This window comes from Melospiza melodia, chromosome 2, assembly GCF_035770615.1.
Source record: "Melospiza melodia melodia isolate bMelMel2 chromosome 2, bMelMel2.pri, whole genome shotgun sequence".
Classification (NCBI taxonomy): domain Eukaryota; kingdom Metazoa; phylum Chordata; class Aves; order Passeriformes; family Passerellidae; genus Melospiza; species Melospiza melodia.
This window is the reverse complement of record NC_086195.1, coordinates 27,462,323-27,482,434: the sequence shown is the minus strand read 5'-3', so window position 1 is coordinate 27,482,434 and position 20,112 is coordinate 27,462,323. Positions and strand designations below refer to the sequence as shown.

The window sequence follows — 20,112 nt, the reverse complement described above, 5'->3', positions numbered from 1 at the left end:
CCAAGGGCAGGATATGTGTGCATGATCCTAATCCCTCAAAACCAATCTGCCCAGTGCTAGGAGGTTCGTTCATCTCTTCCTGAGACGTGAATGATAAAATGCTAGTTTGTCCGGCTGCCCTGAAAGATAAATCAAACTCTTTCTCTCATAAAGCCTCCTAAGGCACAAGTGACATACTGAACAGTCAAAGGTGACATACTGAATAGTCAATGGGGTGGTTACTGTTTTTACACAATAGTCAAAAACTTCCTCCTCAGGTTAAGAAGAAATTTTGCAGGCTTAACATTTCATCAGATAAAACTTACAGGCTGCATAGCTACTGAAAGCAGAAAGCCTAAACGTTTCCCAACAAAGATGCTCTTAAATCCACAGCCACTGGGAATCCTGTCTATCCTTGAAGAGGAGTGCATGTTCCCAAAAGCCACAGATATGACATTCAAATCCAAACTCTACGACAACCATCTTGGCAAGTCACCCAATTTACAGAAGCCCAGGCCTGATAAGAAAAGGAAATATGAAGCCCACTTTGAACTCCTTCATTACGCTGGTGCAGTAAGTCCTCTGCTGGCAGGCAGACTTTGTATCAGAAGTCTTTCAGGTGGGGTTTGCCTGTAGCACACAACGAGGGAGGGTGGGAAGGATGAAGAGGGGAAGAAAGGAAAGGTGAGGAGTAAAAACAAATATCTACTCACTCTGCACAAGTGTTGCAGCAGAGTAAGATGCCACCACACTCCAGGACATCTGCTCCTTAGATGTACCAATAGAATGAAATAAACTGAGGAGGGCTAATAGTACTTTTCCTGGAAGTATGCCTTGCTTTGCCTTTATAACTTTTCCTCCAATCCGAGTAAGTCTAGTGATTAAACAGCAGCAGCATCTAACTTTTCACCTTGGTTTCTGGAAAAATGAACTAATTTCTGCTTTAACTCAAGGGACAATTAAAAAAAAAAGATATCATTTTTTACTCATTTTAGGACCAGTGTGTCAAAATAGCAAAAAGAAGTGTGGTTAGCTTTGATGTGGTGGTTCAGTTTACAGTTTCATTCTTGATGAGGTGAACAAGAACAAAATCCAGTACTGTGATACCTGAGCCAAAACTTGTCCAGTTTTGAAGTTCTGTTTTCAGACCAGATAGGCAGAAATAATTTGAGAGGGTCACAGGAATTTTTAAATCAAACTACAATTGATAAGAAGCCTGCATAGCCATGCAGGAATTTACCTGATGCTGTTAATTTCAAATTATAATTGAGCATTAAGCTAATTTTGTAATTATTAAAAGAAATTATGCTGATTTTGGAACTTATCTGCAGTTGTTAAATCATTCAGCAGAAAAAGTTCGAATTTCTATTCCCTTGTGGTACTGATAATGGAACATATTTTCCCGCTAAACAGAGCTGCAGCAAAGTCCTGGAGTTAGTTTGTAATCATTAAGATTCCATTAGAAAACCCTAATTATTCCAGTGTAGCATGCTATTTTGAAGGTCAATTATGACTCGTGTGATTTGTACTTCAGCACTTTTTGATAGCGTTCCTGGGACACCAATACCACATGGTATCTTCACAGATAACCACATGAGTCTGTGAGAAGATGTAGGGACCAGATAGTTTGGAAGAAGTGTGTGAGATTCACTATTAGGAAGAGAGGTTTGGGAATTAGGAAGCAGAGAATTGGAGGGGAAGTGATGAAAACCAGGGCAGCTCGTACTGCTTTGAGAACAGCTCTTCACCAAAAGTCATTGGCTTCAAGATGAACTGCAAAGAACTGCTGGCTGCTCTGAGGGGAACATTGGCAACCTTTGGTTTGTTTTCAATGCCTTGCTGTAGGTTCCCTACAACATCATTGGGTGGCTTGAGAAGAACAAGGACCCGCTTAATGAAACCGTAGTAGGCATTTTCCAGAAATCCTCCAACAAGCTCCTGGCAAGCTTGTTTGAAAGCTACATTGGTGCTGACAGTGGTAAGCAGCTCACATGGGCTTCCTTTGGGTTTGGGATGCGTGCTTGGGGATGAATTTCAGAACCTAAGCAAATCTCTCAACTGCAATTGCCTCAATGCTAGATGGGGCAGTGACTAATTATTTAGATGTGCACAGAAGCTGTAGGAGTTTGCCAGTTATAGGAAGGAGACCATTTTCTCAGCCAGGTTGAATGTATAGTACCTCTGAGCAAGGAAAGCTGTGTTGCAAATAATCCAGCAGGAATTTGAGTATGCAAGTGTTCAGAAATGCAGCTAAGTGTTGCATCAAAGATTGTGTACATAAATGCCATCGAAAAAGAACAGCTCTTGTTTCACATGCTGCAGTACTCCTTGCTAGCCCCCGTGAAATAAATAAGAAATACCAAGTTTAAGAGGGAGTTTTGGAATATTTTATTGGATTAGTGGCAAGTACACACTGAAGGTAGCAGAACACCATCCCACATTGGCCATAGTAGAAGGCTTTGCCAATTTGTCTTCCTTTTTGCTTGCTGCTGTTTTTCTTTTATTTGACAATGTACATTGTACCAATATACAATGTAATAATGTATATCTGAGAACATATTTAATCTCTATCCTTTACATAGAACTCTTTTATTTGTGAGAAGACAAGTAGCAAACATTCAGAAAATTGATCTTAAGTAAATGACTGGTATTCATTACAAAGATGTAGCTCTTATGCCCTGAAGTTGCAATCACTTACAGCCTGTTTATCAGAATCTCATTTCAAGAGGTGCTCTTGTCATTTATCACATAACAATTTCCTAGGAAGCAAGCAGGCTGAAGACTTCGTAATGGGAATGACATGAAGCCAAATGTAAATAGCAAACATCCTCCCACGAGCAAATCCTTGCAAGTTACTAACTGCTTATTTGCCTGTGGATTTTCTGGTCTGTCTGAATACTACCTTGCTTTTCTTTGGTGTCAGGAGAAAGGAACAGCCTGTCCAGATTAGCCTTTCCACTCCCAGCAGTATCACCTTCTGAAAGGGAAAAGGCTGTGGATAAGTGCATCAAGCACATTTCACTCTTCACTTCTCCTTTTATGTTGACAGGTGACACAATGACAGATCTCCTGCAAATGATCTAATGGCCCACTGCTTAAGAAAGCTGCAGCAGTTGCTGTACATTTTTGGGTCCTGTCATGAACCTGTGAAACTTTGTAAAGGTCTTGTCAGAAACTAGCATTCCTTGGGAGAACATGAATGATTCTGACTCCAAAGCTTTGAGCAAAATTCAAGGGATGCAAAGTTACTATTCTAGACAAATCTTGCACAAGTTCAGTGTCTGCATAGCAGAGAATCGGTTTCTATACAGTACAATGTGCAGTACAAATTTTCTGTAAGCATTATTTTTCTCTAAGTTTTTCTACATTATCTCACTCTATGAAGCTTTTAACAAACTACAAATTACTTTTGTTAAAAGTTTTTTTCTGCCATATTCATATTTATGGGCTTTTCTGCATAAGAAATGATGAAGCATAGATCTGAATTACAAATGCAATCCAGAAAGTTTACAGTGGTCTTTGACAAAATTCCTAACTATGGACAGAGAGCTGCAAATGTGTGATGTATTCACACATGATTTTCAGAATGTCTTGTATAAAATTTGAGCAATCAGAGTCTTTTAGTCAAATAGAGCAGCACTATTAAAATGGTCTGTTTTCCACACTCTGCCTGCATCACTTACTGAGATATGGTTTGGTTTATGCTTCTTTTTTTCTCCTTAGGTGACCAGGGTGGAGAAAAGAAACGCAAGAAGGGTGCTTCGTTCCAAACAGTGTCCTCATTGCACAAGGTTTGCAACCTCTCCTCACCTGGTGGTTTGAGTTAAGACAAGAATGTTAAGGGCTGTAATGGACAGGGAAAAATTGAAATCCAAGATTGAAATTTGACTTGTGGACAGTTATTGTCCTTGGCTAAGGAAATACACTGCTATTAAAGCTGCATGCCAGGGGCTGCTCCATTTCATCATCTTGGACCAGTCAGGACATTGTTTTTTATACTGTGTCTGAGAAAGATTCACAAAATGAAGCCAACAACCTATATCACTTATTTTGTTGCTTACAGCTTCATGCTTGTCTCTGGAACAGGAATTGATTACAAGTAATTTGCTAGTCCCTATCTGATTACTGCTTGTAATTGAATCCCAGGATTAGAGCATGGAAAACAAAAAGTTGTTGAATGAAGTGGCATAAAGCCTTTTGTTTCCTCAGTTATTCCCTTCTTCTGGCACTGGCATGTGCTCCTGGTGGAAGCTGTCATTAGGAATCATGGCTGAGGGGAAAATGGGGCTATTTAACTTTTTATACCATTACTACCATTTCTATGGGTAACAATGAGGAAGCTGTAATGCAGGTAAACCTCAGGGTGGGAAGGATGTAGTTGCCCACTAATCATGCCATTTTATCTTGTTTGGAGATACTTCCCATGAAGGGAAATCACAGGAAACAGAGATCTGTATCTTACCAGCTGATGAGGTATAAAGGGGGCTGAAGGGGCACTCAGACAATAATTAATAAGCCACAGATAGAAGCCCACTTTCCAGCACATAGGCAGCTGTTAGTACCCAGCTCAGATTGTTGTCCTGACTGGTGTATGAGGACTCTGCAGTTTGCACAGACGTGCTGATGGCATTGCATTCCACCTCCCATGGTCTCTATTTTCTACTTACTGAACAAAACACTTTCCCCAGAGCCTGGTGATCACTGAATGGTTGGCTTCTTCTGAGCTAGCTTGCTGTCTGCATAGGACATGTCTGATTAAGACCAATAAAGGGAAAATGTTTTGCCAGGAGACAAAACCCCAGCCTTTATGAGGAACAGGTGGAAAATGTGGTGCTTTCCACCTTTATGAGGTGGAAAATGTGAGCTCTTCCCACTGAGTGGGGAAGTGACTAGGCAAAGATGCAGTTGGCTTTACTAAAATGCTCCAGCAAATGATGCTGAGTCTTGCTTGCTGTTCATCTGGGGTTTTGAATTTCTGAGGTTGTAAATAAAACATGTATCTTCTTTGCTAAAACTGATGTGGAATCCTATAATAATGTTAAATTGCACTTTGGTTTATTTGAACATATTTCTCTCTAATAATTTTGGTAAGCTTATCATTTTGTCAGAGAATTTTTAGAAAAATGAGCTTCTTAAATTAACAACCATCAAACCAAAGAAATAGTGGTTGGAATTCCACTAAACCGCTAAAGCTAATAATGTTTTTAATGTGTTTGTTCTAGGAAAATTTAAATAAGCTGATGACTAACCTAAAATCTACAGCCCCTCACTTTGTACGATGCATTATCCCAAATGAATCAAAAACTCCAGGTAGGAAAAAGACAATGGTCTTAAAATTTTAGAATATTTCACTCTGTCATTTTATTACTTACTTCTGAGTCACCAGATTGTACTTAAATACTGTCTGCACTTTTTACCTAATCCAGTCATGTTGCTCTCTCAGGAGATGACATCTCACATTTTCCAGTTTCCTTGGGGAAATGAAGATGAAGCCCTGTGGAGAAACTCCTTTTAATTTAGCCTTGTTTTCCCCCTGCAGGGGAGATGGATGCGTTCCTTGTTTTGCATCAGCTCCGCTGTAATGGTGTCCTGGAAGGCATCCGCATTTGCCGGAAGGGTTTCCCGAACAGGGTGCTTTATGCTGACTTCAAACAAAGGTAATGCAGAGCTATGACTGTCTCCTGTTCCATCCAAGTTTACCTTCCATTCAGTTCGCCTGATTTGGATGGCAGAATTCTACTCTTCCTTGTGTCTGTGTAGATACATGGCAGGAGATTACCCTGGGTGTTTTGGTTTGGGTTCTTTAAATTTTGGGGGAAGAGGAAAAAAACCCTAAAATGTAATCTAAGCCGATTTTACACATTTTTCATTTGTTATTAACAGGTACCGCATCCTGAATCCAGGAGCAATCCCAGAGGATAAGTTTGTGGATAGCAGAAAAGCTGCTGAAAAACTGATGGCATCTTTAGATGTTGACCATACCCAATATCGTTTTGGGCACACCAAGGTAACCAGGAAAGACTACAATTGCTTATGTAAAGAGAAAAGTGATAGATCTGGTATTTAATTTGCAGAACAGGACACTGCAATTTCTGGTGGTAGTGTTTAATGGGGATTTAATAATAGAAGAACCAGCAAAATAGCAGCAAAGTGATAGTAAATTCTAAGCTGTGCTAGAGGAAATTCAACTCTCTGGCTCCCACAGAGCTTTTATTAGAGCAATTCTACAAGCAGACACAGCACCAGCTGATGCTCCATGCCCCCTAGTAAAACAATAGCTTATTTAGTATAACATAGGTACATTCAGACATAGATGGACCACAAGATCAGCTGCATCTTTTGAAATGAAGCCATATGGAATTCTCACATGATCCCATTAGTAGGGATTTCTGGGAGTCAGGAGTTGTGGTTCAGCTGACCTACTTAGAACCTCTGCCACAGCTGAAAGGTATTGTGGCAATAAAATTGTTCGGCCTATTCAAAACTGGGGAGATAAAACCCAGTTTTAAAACTGCTCTGGAACTGTACAGCAAAGTGCCTTATGCAAGCAGTATTTGGCCCTCTACACTCGCCTAGGTTATAATGTATCAATAAGAATAGAGGGTGAATCATTTCAGCAAGGTAGCTGACATGTAGCTCTGATATAAATCCTTCTTTGTGGTGAACTGACATCTATGCATGCACCAGGTGTTCTTCAAGGCTGGTCTCTTGGGCCATCTAGAAGAAATGAGGGATGAGAGACTTGCGAAAATCTTAACGATGATCCAGGCCAGAGCACGCGGCAGATTGATGCGGATTGAGTTTCAGAAGATAGTGGAGCGCAGGTATGAAGGCACCTCCTTAAATCTTAGAAGATAATAGTAATTACCATTTAATTATAAGTTGAGTAGAGCTATTAATTACAGTCCCTAAGGCTATAGATAACCCTAAATTAAAAGCTTTACATGTATGTGTGATAAAAATAATAGCAACTGTATATTAATTGCCTGCAACTTTGGTGAAAATGAGATTTGGAAATTTTTTGTGTCTCTGAAAATGAAGAGATCTGGAGGAAGTTTCTCATATCTCTCGGAAATTAGTAAAGGTTCCTAATATTGCTCAGAAAAAAACAATGAAACTGACTGAGAATGAAAACAAAACCCTTCACTTTTTCAATTCAGGCTAAGATTTAGGGAGTTTTTTTTGTTTTCTCTTAAACCAGGGACGCCCTTCTTGTAATTCAGTGGAACATCCGCGCTTTTATGGCTGTCAAGAACTGGCCTTGGATGAAGCTTTTCTTTAAGATCAAGCCTCTCCTGAAGACTGCAGAAACTGAAAAGGAGATGGCCAATATGAAGGAAGAATTCTTGAAACTGAAGGAGGCCCTGGAAAAATCTGAAGCCCGGAGGAAGGAACTTGAGGAAAAGCAAGTCTCCTTAGTTCAGGAAAAAAATGATTTGCTTCTCCAGCTCCAAGCTGTGAGTGCTCATATAGATTTATATACTTATTAGACATTGTTTGAAACTCAAAGGTTTACAGACTAGAGTGTTAGTGGAATTTAATAAAAATAAGCTGTTGATACTGCCAGAGACTTTCCAAAACTCAGAGTGGATAGAAGTTCTTATGTTTTAGCATATAACCAGGTGGGTTAACAATGCAAATCTCAACAGATTCTGTTCAAGGTACTGTCCACAGCAGTAACACATGCAAGTAGTCTGGTATGTGACTGGTCATGCTCACGACTATCTCATCCTTCTCTGTTAATTACTTGTCTTCTGAAATCAAGAATAGAAAATTTTCCTTGCACTACTTTGTTGCTTTCTATCAGGCTCCCTGACCAGTTACAGGCTAGGGGACAAGTGAGGGAGAAAAAGTCAGTCATTGCTGTTCTCTTCCTTGTGCCACACCAGGAGCAAGACACTCTGGCAGATGCTGAGGAACGTTGTGACTTGTTGATTAAATCCAAGATTCAGCTGGAAGCCAAAGTCAAAGAACTGACAGAGAGAGTTGAGGACGAGGAAGAGATGAATTCTGAGCTGACTTCTAAGAAGAGAAAACTGGAAGATGAGTGCTCTGAGCTCAAGAAAGATATTGATGATCTTGAAATAACACTTGCAAAAGTAGAGAAAGAGAAACATGCTACTGAAAACAAGGTACATTCAGAACTTCACCATGTATTCAAAAGAGGCTGGGCATGGATTACCTTTGCGAGAAGTGCTACGGGTCTTCTGATGGTTTTACACTGTTTGTTACACAGGCCACACTGAAGGATCAGTAGTAATTTGACTTTATGAGGTAAAAATTGTTACCTCTGAGCCTAAGTTTCCTTTTTTTTGAAGTGAGTCTTACTGCACTTCAGCTAAAGAATTATACCTATTTGTGGCATTTTAAAAGTAAACAATCTTCTGCTGTAGAAGATTGTTTCTGCTTCTATGAACTCCTCCAGATGTCCTCCTTATAGAGTGTCAATGGAAAAAGCTCATCTCCTGCTCTTCCCAGAGAGATTCAGAAGCTGGAGTCTAACAACAGGAGTGACTCTGATAGGAATTTAGTATGTTTGAAATAATGTACTACCCCCACACCAAAAAACTGGCAGACATTAACTCCCTTGATGGCAATTTAACTCAAAAAGCCATGAGGTGCTGGGAGGGGAGAGATTCCTTTCTTTCTCTTGTTTTCCTGCTTACAGGTTCAGATCAGATAGTCATTTGAGACTATTCAGACCAGATAGACATTTAATCCCTTCCTTCAAAGTCTTACAAACACATCTTCCTTTCTCATCCAGGTCAAAAATCTGACAGAAGAAATGGCAACACTTGATGAGAATATCAGCAAACTTACCAAGGAGAAAAAGTCCTTGCAGGAATCTCATCAGCAAGTTCTAGATGACCTGCAAGCAGAAGAGGACAAGGTCAACACACTGAGCAAAGCTAAAGTGAAACTGGAACAGCAAGTGGATGATGTAAGCTGGCTCTTCCTTTATGTTTCACAAGGCTTGTTTGACCATCACTTACAGCAGACCTTTCATGAGCCTGAAAGGTTGCAAACCTTTGAAATATATTCCCCTTTTAGAAATGTACTCCTTGTACTGTCTGTAAAAGTTATAATTACAGAAACACCACCAAAATTGATCTGTGTTCAGCCTTTCAAAGGATTGCAATAACAAGGGAAAATCCTCCCAACTTGCACTTGCAATGTAACTGGCATGAAGTCAAACAGAACTTCACTGTTAAGAGAACTCTAATGCTTGCACAAATCTAAAGCATGGACTATTTTGTTCTATTTGTTTAGCACCATATGCCCACTGGCTGCTAGAAAACAAAACTTGTAAACTAGTATGATTGTGCTTAATTCTTCTGCTTCACAGCTCACTAGAACTCAACACTAGCTCACTAGAACGGGGCACAGCCTACATCTGACTTGTAAACCATCTGTGTTCAATATATTTATTGAGTGACTTTGCTCCTAAAGCTCGAGGGATCACTGGAACAAGAGAAGAAAGTGAGGATGGATCTAGAAAGGGCAAAACGCAAACTGGAAGGGGATTTGAAGCTGACCCAAGAGAGTGTCATGGACTTGGAAAATGATAAACTGCAGATGGAAGAAAAGCTGAAAAAGTAAGAAGTTGATTATGTTGTACCAAATAAAGCAGCACAGTTACAGTGTCATTTAAGAGCCTTCAGGTGTGTCATCCTGTTCTGATGGTAGCTGAAAGAAAATTCCATTATGAAAATGTGTAGCCAAGGAGGGAGGCAAAAAACCTCTTGTGTACATGAGACCTGGAACACTAGAATTCATAAAACTTTCCTACATTAAAAAAAGCAATCCAAAAACTTATTAATGGTTTTCATTGCTTAGAGGAGAAAGCTGAAGAAATTCTATAAAGTTGTTAATCCTAACTAACTGTGGTAGTATTGTTAGGAGACCTGACTGTTAAATATGTTTTTCCATTGAGTCTGAAAATAGCGTTGCTTTTGTATGACACAAAGAACCAGAAATATAATTGCACAAATGCATGCAGAGGCTTGGCTTGGAAACTGCTGCTCAGAGAAAAATGTGTTTTCATGCAAATTGCAATACATGAGAATTGTTTTAATTTTTAGATACGTTAGAAGTTTTATTGAACAACTCTTTAAAAATTTAAAAATCCTAACTTGAAGCTTCAAGGCAAATTGTCACAGTAGGATTTTCCTTTCTATGCCAGGAAAGAATTCGAAATGAGCCAGCTGAATTCCAAGATAGAAGATGAACAAGCTATAGTGATGCAGCTGCAGAAGAAGATCAAGGAGCTTCAGGTCAGCTTGCTTTTTTATTGGATATCTTAGGACAAGTTTCTCTTTGTGCCTCACTGAAAGACCTTGCAGAAACTTTCCACAGCTAGCTGCAGCTCCTCTTTGAGACACAAAGTGGTACATCTCCATAACTTCCTAGACATATCCCTTTTTTCCTCAGGATGGTTGCTCTATAATGTCTCCTCCCAGTAGCAGGACAGATGACCACAGAATGGTAGTGGTTTCAGGCAAGGTAGAAAGGCTCTGGTGGCTTTTTTTAAGCAAATAATATTGTTCCAAACCATGGAGGCAAGGGCAGTTACTGGAGAGGAACTCAGCAGTGATAAGCAAGGATTTGAAATTTAGAGAAAAAGTTAAAACACACAGAAAATTTTCTACAGAAATTAAAAGGCCAAGGAAATTCAGCAGAGTCCAAACACAATGTCTGGACCCAAAAACAACAGCTCCACCTATTTTGTTAATGAAGAATATTTGTATAACTTGAATGTAAAGTGCAGATTGGTGAAAACAATCTTATAATAAAAAAGACTGCTTCCAATAAATATCCATAATTCCAATATTATTAGTTATATGGTTCTACACACTGCTGTATTGAAACCCTGTCTTAACACTCCTAGAGAGAAATTACTCCAGTCACAGAAGTCTTAAAATGAGAATTTGTTGCTGTTACTCCTACTAGCATGTGACTCCTCACATGTACTTCAGCTGAATGTCAAACCTGTGAACATCAGGTCAATGCAGTAGAACTATATGTCTTGAATTAGAACTTGCAGCAAGATGTGACTCACCATCATTACTGTAGCTCAGGATCTGATTTACTGGCACAAATGGGCAAGTCCATTAACTGCTGAGCTTCTGCAGTGAGAGAAAATGTGGGCTGGCAGAGGGTTTAACAGTTTGTAGGGTGCCTCATGGTCTTCTGATGGGAATAGCACTGACCCAAAGGTGTTCATGTTTCTCTGGCAGGCTCGTATAGAAGAATTAGAAGAGGAGCTGGAAGCAGAAAGAGCTGCTCGAGCCAAGGTGGAAAAGCAGAGATCAGATCTGGCCCGAGAGCTGGAGGAACTGAGCGAGCGGCTGGAGGAGGCTGGGGGAGCCACGGCTGCCCAGCTGGAGATGAACAAGAAGCGCGAGGCGGAGTTCCTGAAGCTGCGGCGGGACCTGGAGGAGGCCACGCTGCACTATGAGGCCACGGCCGCCACGCTGAGGAAAAAGCACGCGGACAGTGTGGCCGAGATGGGGGAGCAGCTGGACAACCTGCAGAGGGTCAAGCAGAAACTGGAGAAGGAGAAAAGCGAGCTGAAGATGGAAGTGGATGATCTCTCATCCAACATGGAGCAGATGGTCAAGGGAAAAGTAAGGGTCCTGAGGCTTCCCAAAGCCCCCCAGGTCATGGGTAGCTAAGGCTGGTCTGAAGCTTTCCCAGGACACCTGCTATGGCTGAAGTGCTTTAGAAGGTGGTGTCTTGCATCATGTCTTCCTTACCCAGCTGGTGGTAGAACCCTTCTTCCCTAGACATGGGACAGCAATTAAGATGGCCTGTCTGAAGCACACTGTGTTTCAGTCCCAGGCATATTATTTATCCATGCATCTCAGGGCACAAAAACATGCCAAATTAGGCACCTCCAGTCTGGTGACAACCAGAGTGATGACATCCAAGTCAGGATATCTCTCACCCTAAGCAGAGTCCTTTCAGATCCTGCCCTTGGTTCACAGTTTTGATCCATGTTAGCATGGAGTGCAAGAAAAGGCTCGCATGATCACACAATGTATTTTCACTTCCTACAGCAGAATTGTGGATTTTGTTTCCTGAGTAGATAATCTCAGTAGCTTTCAGAGCACTCGAAATAGATTTCTTTCAGTGCAAGTGAGGAAAAGAAATGTCAGTATTTTCAGAGTTAGAAAGCTGTCATCAAACCCAATTTATGATGAATGGCAATTAAAGCAGAATCAGTAGAGCAATTTTCATTGGAGGTGATTTTCCCATCTAGCAATTATGAAGTGGCTATGCCTGAACTTCATAGCATGTGACTGCTGCTGAAGTTCTTGCAGAGACTTTTTACACTGTTGCTTACATCCAGAACACAGTTCAGGGAAAACAAATGGGGAAGGGGATCTAATGGGGAGTCCCATGTCCTGGGATCGTAGACATGGGGCTGCTCCTCCCTGCTCTACTACTGTGATATTTGTGTCTTTGCTATCTGCCATTCCTCTGAAAGACAAACACACAGAAAAAATTATACATTTTGAAGACTAGAGCTTCCAAATGATTGCCAGGAGGCTACAACTTTCTTTGTGTTTTCTCCTGATTCCCATTAGGCCAATGCAGAGAAGCTTTGTCGCACTTATGAAGACCATCTGAACGAGACAAAAACAAAACTGGAGGAAATGACTCGCCTCATGAATGACCTCACCACTCAGAAGACTAAACTCCAGAGTGAGAATGGTATGTGCATGTTCTGCCCAGATAGAGTGTGTCCCAGGAATTTATCAGGGCACCTCTGTACTGAATCAGTGAGATGTGTTCTGCCATGGCATCTGCTCTGAAGGTGGCAGGATTGGGATTGCTGAGTAGAGCAGTAGCTTTGTGTCTTTTGACATTTCTATCCTCAGTATTCTTATAACCTTGGTGGGGACACCTTGCCTTGGACTGGCTTTTAAAACAAACCTACACTCACATTTATCAGCATACAGTGATACCATCTCATGAGCCAAAATGGATGTGCCAGCTCGGAACCCAGGATGTGCCAGGCTGCCTAGGTACCTATTGTTTCAGGAACAAGGATATGTGCATCTAGAAATACTGGAGGGAAAAAGGAGTTGGGCCTGTGTGAATCCCATGTTCCTCAGCCTGACCTTGAGCACTGCACCCTAGAAGATGTTCACATATCCTCTAAATACCACATATCCTCTGACTTCTTGCTACCTTTCTGGCCAGAGCAGTATTATTTAATTTCTGCATTCTTATCAGATACCATAGTTCTGTGTATTTTCAAAGACATGTTTTTCATTTACTGTTAGTTGTAACTTCTGTGTTTCCTGTAAGACGGTGGTTTTCGCCCTGCAGTGACACACTTCCTGTGCCCAGTGAAGTTTTCCTTATGTTTCATCTGTTCTGTATACTGGTCTTTGTGAGGTTTTCAAGGGTTCTTTGCAGTCCTCTGAAAAGAAGTCTGTAGAAAAGCAATATAAAACAGTGAAAAAAAGTAAAACCAGCTACAACCACCCTTGAAAGTAAGCATCAGTCTAGTCTAATCCACAAACTGAAGTAAAATTAATGAATCAAGCTGTTAACAGTACAAAAACCCACAAATGACCAAACAAGAAAACTCAAGTCATTAAACCCACCCAAAAAAAGGGGAAAAAAAAGAAAATCTGAGAAAAACTATCCTGGTGAAGTATCTGATGGTTACAACTTTGGAAGAAGCTTCACAAGAGGTCAATCACAATCACTGTGAGTTCTTTTCCTCAGCAGAATTGGATGGGTGGAACTACTATTTTTGACTGCAACTTTGTCATTTCATCATCTTGCTCTTTTTTTGTTTGTTTGTTTGTTTGTTTGTTTGTCAAATCTTGTGGCAGGTGAGTTTACTAGACAACTCGAAGAGAAGGAGTCACTGATAAGTCAGCTGTCCCGGGGAAAAACATCCTTTACTCAACAGATTGAAGAACTTAAGCGACAGCTAGAAGAGGAAACCAAGGTAATGCTTTATCTGTGTCCCATTCCTTGAAATGGAATGGCAAAAAGTGTTCATATTCATGTAGCCTTGATAAAAGCTGAAGTGAGGCATAGGTGTGACAGTGATTGCTACTAATTGTACTGATCTAAGTTCCTGCCCCTGACTGAGGCATGTCACAAGAGAAAAGTTTGGGAAAATCATTGGCATACATAAATGCTAAATGAAACTTACCCAGGAAGACAGCCAAAATCTCAGATCTTACATGTTAAAAGTTTGGGTTGTTTCTCCAAAGTTGTTAAATTATCCTCAGTCTTGATGTCTTTCTCCTCATGTCACCAGTTAGGGATAACTTCAAACAATTTTCACCTCACTTGACCTGGACTGTCAAAGACAGAGGCAAAAAGGAAAAAAGAAGCTTAAGCTTCCATTTGAATTTCTAGGGGCTGTTTGTTTTGGTTTTGCTGTAGGTAACATTGGAATGTTATGGCCTTTCTATCCCTGCAGTCCAAAAATGCCCTGGCTCATGCCCTGCAAGCAGCCAGGCATGACTGTGATCTCTTGCGGGAGCAGTATGAGGAGGAGCAGGAAGCCAAGGCAGAGCTGCAGCGGGCTCTCTCCAAGGGAAATGCAGAAGTGGCACAGTGGAGAACAAAGTATGAGACTGATGCCATTCAGAGAACTGAGGAGCTGGAAGATGCCAAGTGAGTTACGATGGCTTCAGCGTGCCCTTGACTGGCGGAACCGGGTCTTATTGTGTGCTAAGGAAATAGGCTTGGAAAATTTCCTGGTTGGAAAGTCCCTCTGACTCAATGCTGTAATTTGGGGCTGTCCTTCTCTTCTTCTTATTGCTGGGCAGGTCAATGTTTCTGCTGAGTGCTTGTCTCTGGAGCAGTGGCTGTGGATACAGGGGTTAATTTGAGAGCCAACAAAATTAGATAGTCCTACTTAGTTATGTCACACTCTCTTACATTGCCCCAGCCCAGGACTATGTTTCCTTGGTCTTGATTTCCCCTTCCCACTGGGAGATGACGGCTGCTCTGGGAAAGTAGGGCGGAAAGTCATGTTGGTTCACACTGTACAGCTGCTCCCAGTTACCAGGCTCAGGTTGATGGGCAAGGTCTCTGAATATCTCCAACTTCTACCTCTGCACATCTCCGATCTGCAGGATCTTACCACACTTTCAGCATATTTTCCTAACGTAGTATCTCCACAATCCTCTTTCTAGGCCATCCTTTCTTTCCAGCACCTCTTCTTGCCAGGTCTCCCTATTTTCTCAATCTAAATAGTCTATGAACAAAAGCCCAGGGCATGACCAGCCTCCTAACTGGTGATTGTATCATATATCTTAATTGGAGGAAAATGACGCTGTCATTTAGAGCAGGTCTTATAAAAAATTTACAACCAGCCTAGTTGGTAGCTAGCTGGTGCCTGAGAGTTCAGAAGTTCAATTTCAAATATGCACAGACACACACAACATAATGTTTTGCCACATACCAGTATTCGTAATTTAAGCTGTTTTTTCCCATCATAGCCCCTTCTCTCTAGAGGCTCAACTTCCCTCTCTGTTCCTCTTCCCTTTGCCCCTTCCTCATCCTCACCCCCTCCCTGTTTTCCCTTTAAGAACTGATTAATTATTGTTTGAATTATTGCTTTGGTGTCAGTTTTTCTGGATAACACGGCCGCAGTGACACTTGGTCATCTCACTGTATCTTCCCACCTGGTAGGAAGAAGCTCGCTGCTCGCCTGCAAGAGGCTGAGGAAGCAATTGAGGCAGCCAATGCCAAGTGCTCCTCTCTGGAAAAGACAAAGCACAGGCTGCAGAATGAGCTGGAAGACATGATGATTGACCTGGAGAAGGCCAACTCAGCAGCTGCCTCGCTGGACAAGAAGCAGCGTGGTTTTGACAAGATCATCAGTGACTGGAAGCAGAAGTACGAGGAGTCACAGGCAGAGCTGGAGGCTTCCCAGAAGGAGGCCCGTGGCCTCAGCACTGAGCTCTTCAAGCTGAAGAATGCCTATGAGGAGACATTGGACCACCTGGAGACTTTGAAAAGGGAAAACAAGAACCTCCAAGGTAGGCTTCATTCAGGTCCCACAGCCAGTGCAAGAGCCACATCAGCAGATGGCTGGAGACATGCAGGTGCCCTGCAGCATCTGTGAGGAAAGACATTTGTCTCATCCTGAGAGGAGCTTTCTGATGTCATTTGAGACACTGGTGCTGCCGGTGAATGTTTTTGCACATGGAGACTGGTATGGCCAGAGCAGAGAAGGCTTCCCTTTGCCCCCCTGTCAATGAAACTCACTGGCAGAGGAGGCAGTCTCAAGGGAGGAACAAGAAAGATGATAGAGGTGCAGTGGATGAAGCCTAAACAGCAGAGCATGGTGTTCCTAACCTGCAGATCATAGATAAAAACTAAATCACTATAGCCACTTATAAAAGCATTCACAACAAAAGCTGAGCCTTCAAGTTGTTCAGGTAAAAAATCTTGCTGTAAGTGAAAGTAAGGCAGGGCTCTTGTACAGAGGAGCCCCTGAGGTAGCAGTTTGAGGCATAGGTCCTCTATTCACACTCCATGAATTGCAGGATGTTCCAAACTCTCTGTTTGCTAAATCCATCCATTCCTCTTCTGTTTCAGAGGAGATTTCTGATCTTACCAATCAGATTAGTGAAGGAAACAAGAGCCTCCATGAAATAGAAAAAATCAAGAAGCAGGTTGAACAAGAGAAGTCAGAAGTTCAGCTGGCTCTGGAAGAAGCAGAGGTAAGGAAAGAAAGCTCAAGGGAAAAGGGTGTCTTTATCAGGATTTTCCATCATTTTTATCTGCCCTACTTTCCCAGAGCATGTCTTCCTTCCACAGGTCTGAGATGTGGAGAATGATTATATACTCTGTCAAAAAGCTTCCTTTGCTGGGAAGAATATATCAATTTTTGAGGGATCTAAGGGGCACAGTTTACTTTCCTGGACTGTGTGGAATGGCTTTCTAAAACTCAGTGGTATTAGGAACTAACAAAAGTGATGATGTATCTTACTCTTAATGTGAAAGAAATGGATTAATGCAGATTTTCTCCCTTTCTTGTGAATTTGAGCCTCTGGCAGTCACTGCTGATGAGAAAGAATTTCCATGTGCCTTTCTCACTAATATGTTGTGGCTCCTGGTCATGATGTGTGTATTTGACTGACCTGCTGCATGTTGGCTGGAGATCAGCAGGGATTTTGTACAGCTTTGTTTTCACAATCCTCATTCTGTTTCCCTATACTCTTGATGGAAGACTAGATAAGCTTGTGCTAAGCTTGTGCAGTTCCACCCTCCCAGAATATGATGTTCAGTTCTGTGCTTCCATTCCTGTACAGCGAGACCAGCAGGGAGACAGAATGACACAGAGCCTGGCTTATGTGATACCTGAAAGCCAGAGGCCTTGTTATTTCTTTATGGGCTGTTAACTACTGCTTAGTAGTTCTATACACTTCTATATGTGAGAGAAATGCGGGAATAAAGACAGGAACAAATCACTCCTGTTTCACAGACTTGTCTTCATGTTGATTGGAAAGAACGAACAGAAAGTTTTTGCATTTTGTCATATAGAGCTGATGTCTGTTATTTCTTTTCTTGAAGTCATCTTGCCTAATAAGATTATGTAACTGGGAAGTTTCCAACACTTTGTGATTTGCTGAGATTTTTGTGAGCGGGAGGGGATGGATGTGTGGATGCCTTCACTCTCCCAACAACAATCTTGTTTTAGCTTATCCCTGTCCCTTGCAAGCCTGTGAATTTCCAGAGTATCTGTACAGAGGAGTGGTGTTGATGTCAAAACCATGCAGGCAGAGCTGAAGTGTTGGGGTGTTGTTTGGGTGGTTTTTTGTGAGCTGTGGACTGTTGAACAATTTGTTCTCTGAGGATCTTGCTGCTCAGTTTTCCAGCTGTCAGGTTGCATTAGAAGGCAAATAAATGCGTTGTTTTGCCATGTAAGCTACTTGTGCCCTTGCCTAGAGAGAGGAGGAGGAAACAGGAAGAGAAGTGTGAAGGGATCACGTTTGTGCTGCTGTTTGTAGTTTGGGGAGAAAAAAATCAATTCCTGGTTTGCAAGCTCTTGGTGTTTTCTATTTCAGGGAGCTTTGGAACATGAAGAAAGTAAGACCCTTCGTTTTCAGCTTGAACTGTCTCAGGTGAAAGCAGAGTTTGAAAGGAAACTGACAGAAAAGGAGGAAGAAATGGAAAATATAAGGTACTGTGCAGGAAGCAGCATGTTTAAGGAAAAAGTCTGAAAAGACTGGAACTATTCTCAGGACCCAAGGCAGTTAAGCACACCACAGGTAGTTATGCCAGCATAGGCAGATACTGTCCATAGCAGAAACCAAGACACCTCTGACTATCTGCCAAAGGCTAGCCCTGCCACATTTCCCTTGCTCACTTCAAATATTCCCGTCAGATCAGTCTCTGACAGTGTACCATTAAACCCATCATGCATAACACACCGCAGCTGTAAAAAACTGGATGGCATAATCAATTTACAGCAGACCAGGGCCACTAACTCTGTATGTTGACAGTATGGAGGTAAGTAGCTTCAGATCCACACAGGATCTCCTAATCCTGTGTGGGATGGCTGCCTCCCAAGGGGACCCCCAGGCAAAATCAGCAGTACTTGCTTCAGTGGTGCTCAAACCCATGTCATCTGAGGGCATTTAGTTAATTTATGCAATTACAGCTACACTGAGTGAGGAGCTTGTATTATGTGTACACCATTTGGGTAAGCAGTGAGAATTGCAGACATGTAGAAAGTGTGAATGAAACAGGAGAGGAACTTGCAGGTAAGATGGATAAATGGGAAAAAATGGAAAGCAATTAGGTGAGAGAAGGATGGGTCTTTTATCTCTCCCCTCCTACCCAGCAGAAAAGCAAGTCTAAAGAGTTATACCTTTAAGAGGAGGCTGTGCTAGCCTATGTGTTTGTGCAGTTGCTCAGCAAACTTTGGCCTTGAATTAGTCAGTGTTGTAATGTCATTAATTCAAGAATCATGTTATTGGTTATTGATAGGCTAAAGGGTAGGGAAGGGGAAGTCCAAGGCCCACCATGGCCAGCATACCCAGAGGGATTGATATGTTAATTGCTTCAAAACCAAGAATATTTTGGCCCTTTCGCCTTCTGGTGTCCTGCAGATGTCTGGATTGCAGAGATCTCAGGACAAGCTGTGCTACTCAGTGCATTTTGCTTCAGCTTCCCAATGAGTGTTCAGCAGACTTTCTGTGTTGATTTCCGGGAATCTTGGTCATAGTTCAATATCTTGCTGAAGCAACAAAGCTCTCAAGTTTTATCTTGTTGACTTGGTGATTTCCCAGAATTCCTACACTTTCAGCAGAACTTGGCCAGCAGTGAAATAAATGTTTCCATGTGTGTAATATTCTGTGCTTTGAGTAACTTTCTGGTTGTAAGAGAGCAAAACTTTCATTGTAGGATTTCTCTGTTACAGAATCAAGAAAATCAGGCTGTTTGTATCTGCTTTGTCTTTAAATTGACATTAAGCTGCCTTTCCCAGGGGGACCAGGCTGGTGGGTTTAATCACTTCTAAATTTAGATGTCCGTAACATAGATTTGTATGAATGAATCATTCCCCTTAAAATTAGCACAAGAAAAGTTTTTTCAACATCTATTTTAAGATACAATAAATTGTAGCTTTTACTACAATTATCTACATGCCATTTACTATAAAGAGCACCTAGAGCTTAGAACATAGCAACCTAACTTCAGATGGATTAATCCCCTCCACTAATGCCTTCAGCAAAAGGCTGAGATGTAAATCATTCCAGGAAATTATTCAGTAAATATTTTACGAAGTGACTGTTGGGCTGGAAGTGCCTCTTGTCAAGTTCAAATCCATACTTGCTTGTGTTTACAAGAGCTGTGAGATCACTCATTGCTCCAGTACTGCCAAAGGAAACACAGAGAAGGATGTTAGAGGTGCATGCAGATCAGGAGTTAGCTGAGGGTGTGAAGCACACCAGCCAGTTACACAGCAGTGAGGCACTGTAAACTATGCATGCTATGTAAGTGTGCTACCTATGTCACAAGTCAGAAATACACTATTTCTGGAGGGCAGACACTTCAGAAAGTAAAGTACTGCTGCAAGTACTTCTGTGTCCCTGAACAGAGAGGAAAATCATTCCATTCACCCTTCATGTCCTTTTC

At 41.6% G+C, this 20,112-nt stretch overlaps 2 protein-coding genes across 3 annotated transcripts in view; one reads left to right on the top strand and one right to left on the bottom strand.

The window, feature by feature from the left end:
- Window positions 1-20,112, top strand: part of MYH15 (myosin heavy chain 15) — a 45,922-nt gene that overhangs the window by 18,560 nt on the left and 7,250 nt on the right. The window contains exons 17-35 of the mRNA XM_063148198.1: window positions 373-552; window positions 1,825-1,957; window positions 3,703-3,770; window positions 5,202-5,289; window positions 5,519-5,636; window positions 5,863-5,986; window positions 6,667-6,803; window positions 7,181-7,436; window positions 7,869-8,111; window positions 8,744-8,920; window positions 9,430-9,575; window positions 10,163-10,253; window positions 11,217-11,606; window positions 12,570-12,696; window positions 13,833-13,951; window positions 14,435-14,631; window positions 15,655-16,004; window positions 16,567-16,691; window positions 18,039-18,154. Of these exons, the coding sequence (XP_063004268.1) occupies window positions 373-552; window positions 1,825-1,957; window positions 3,703-3,770; window positions 5,202-5,289; window positions 5,519-5,636; window positions 5,863-5,986; window positions 6,667-6,803; window positions 7,181-7,436; window positions 7,869-8,111; window positions 8,744-8,920; window positions 9,430-9,575; window positions 10,163-10,253; window positions 11,217-11,606; window positions 12,570-12,696; window positions 13,833-13,951; window positions 14,435-14,631; window positions 15,655-16,004; window positions 16,567-16,691; window positions 18,039-18,154 (3,185 nt within the window). The remainder of the gene's footprint in view (window positions 1-372; window positions 553-1,824; window positions 1,958-3,702; window positions 3,771-5,201; window positions 5,290-5,518; window positions 5,637-5,862; window positions 5,987-6,666; window positions 6,804-7,180; window positions 7,437-7,868; window positions 8,112-8,743; window positions 8,921-9,429; window positions 9,576-10,162; window positions 10,254-11,216; window positions 11,607-12,569; window positions 12,697-13,832; window positions 13,952-14,434; window positions 14,632-15,654; window positions 16,005-16,566; window positions 16,692-18,038; window positions 18,155-20,112) is intronic.
- Window positions 12,680-20,112, bottom strand: part of HHLA2 (HHLA2 member of B7 family) — a 28,350-nt gene continuing 20,917 nt past the window's right edge. Inside the window, exons 9-10 of one of the 2 annotated variants that reach the window (XR_010026655.1) lie at window positions 14,162-14,311; window positions 12,680-13,423 (exon numbers count right to left, since the gene is read on the bottom strand). The gene's annotated coding sequence lies outside the window, so the exon portion shown is untranslated. Of the gene's footprint in view, window positions 13,424-13,944; window positions 14,312-20,112 lie in introns of those variants that run through there. The other variant, XR_010026654.1, reaches the window with a different exon arrangement.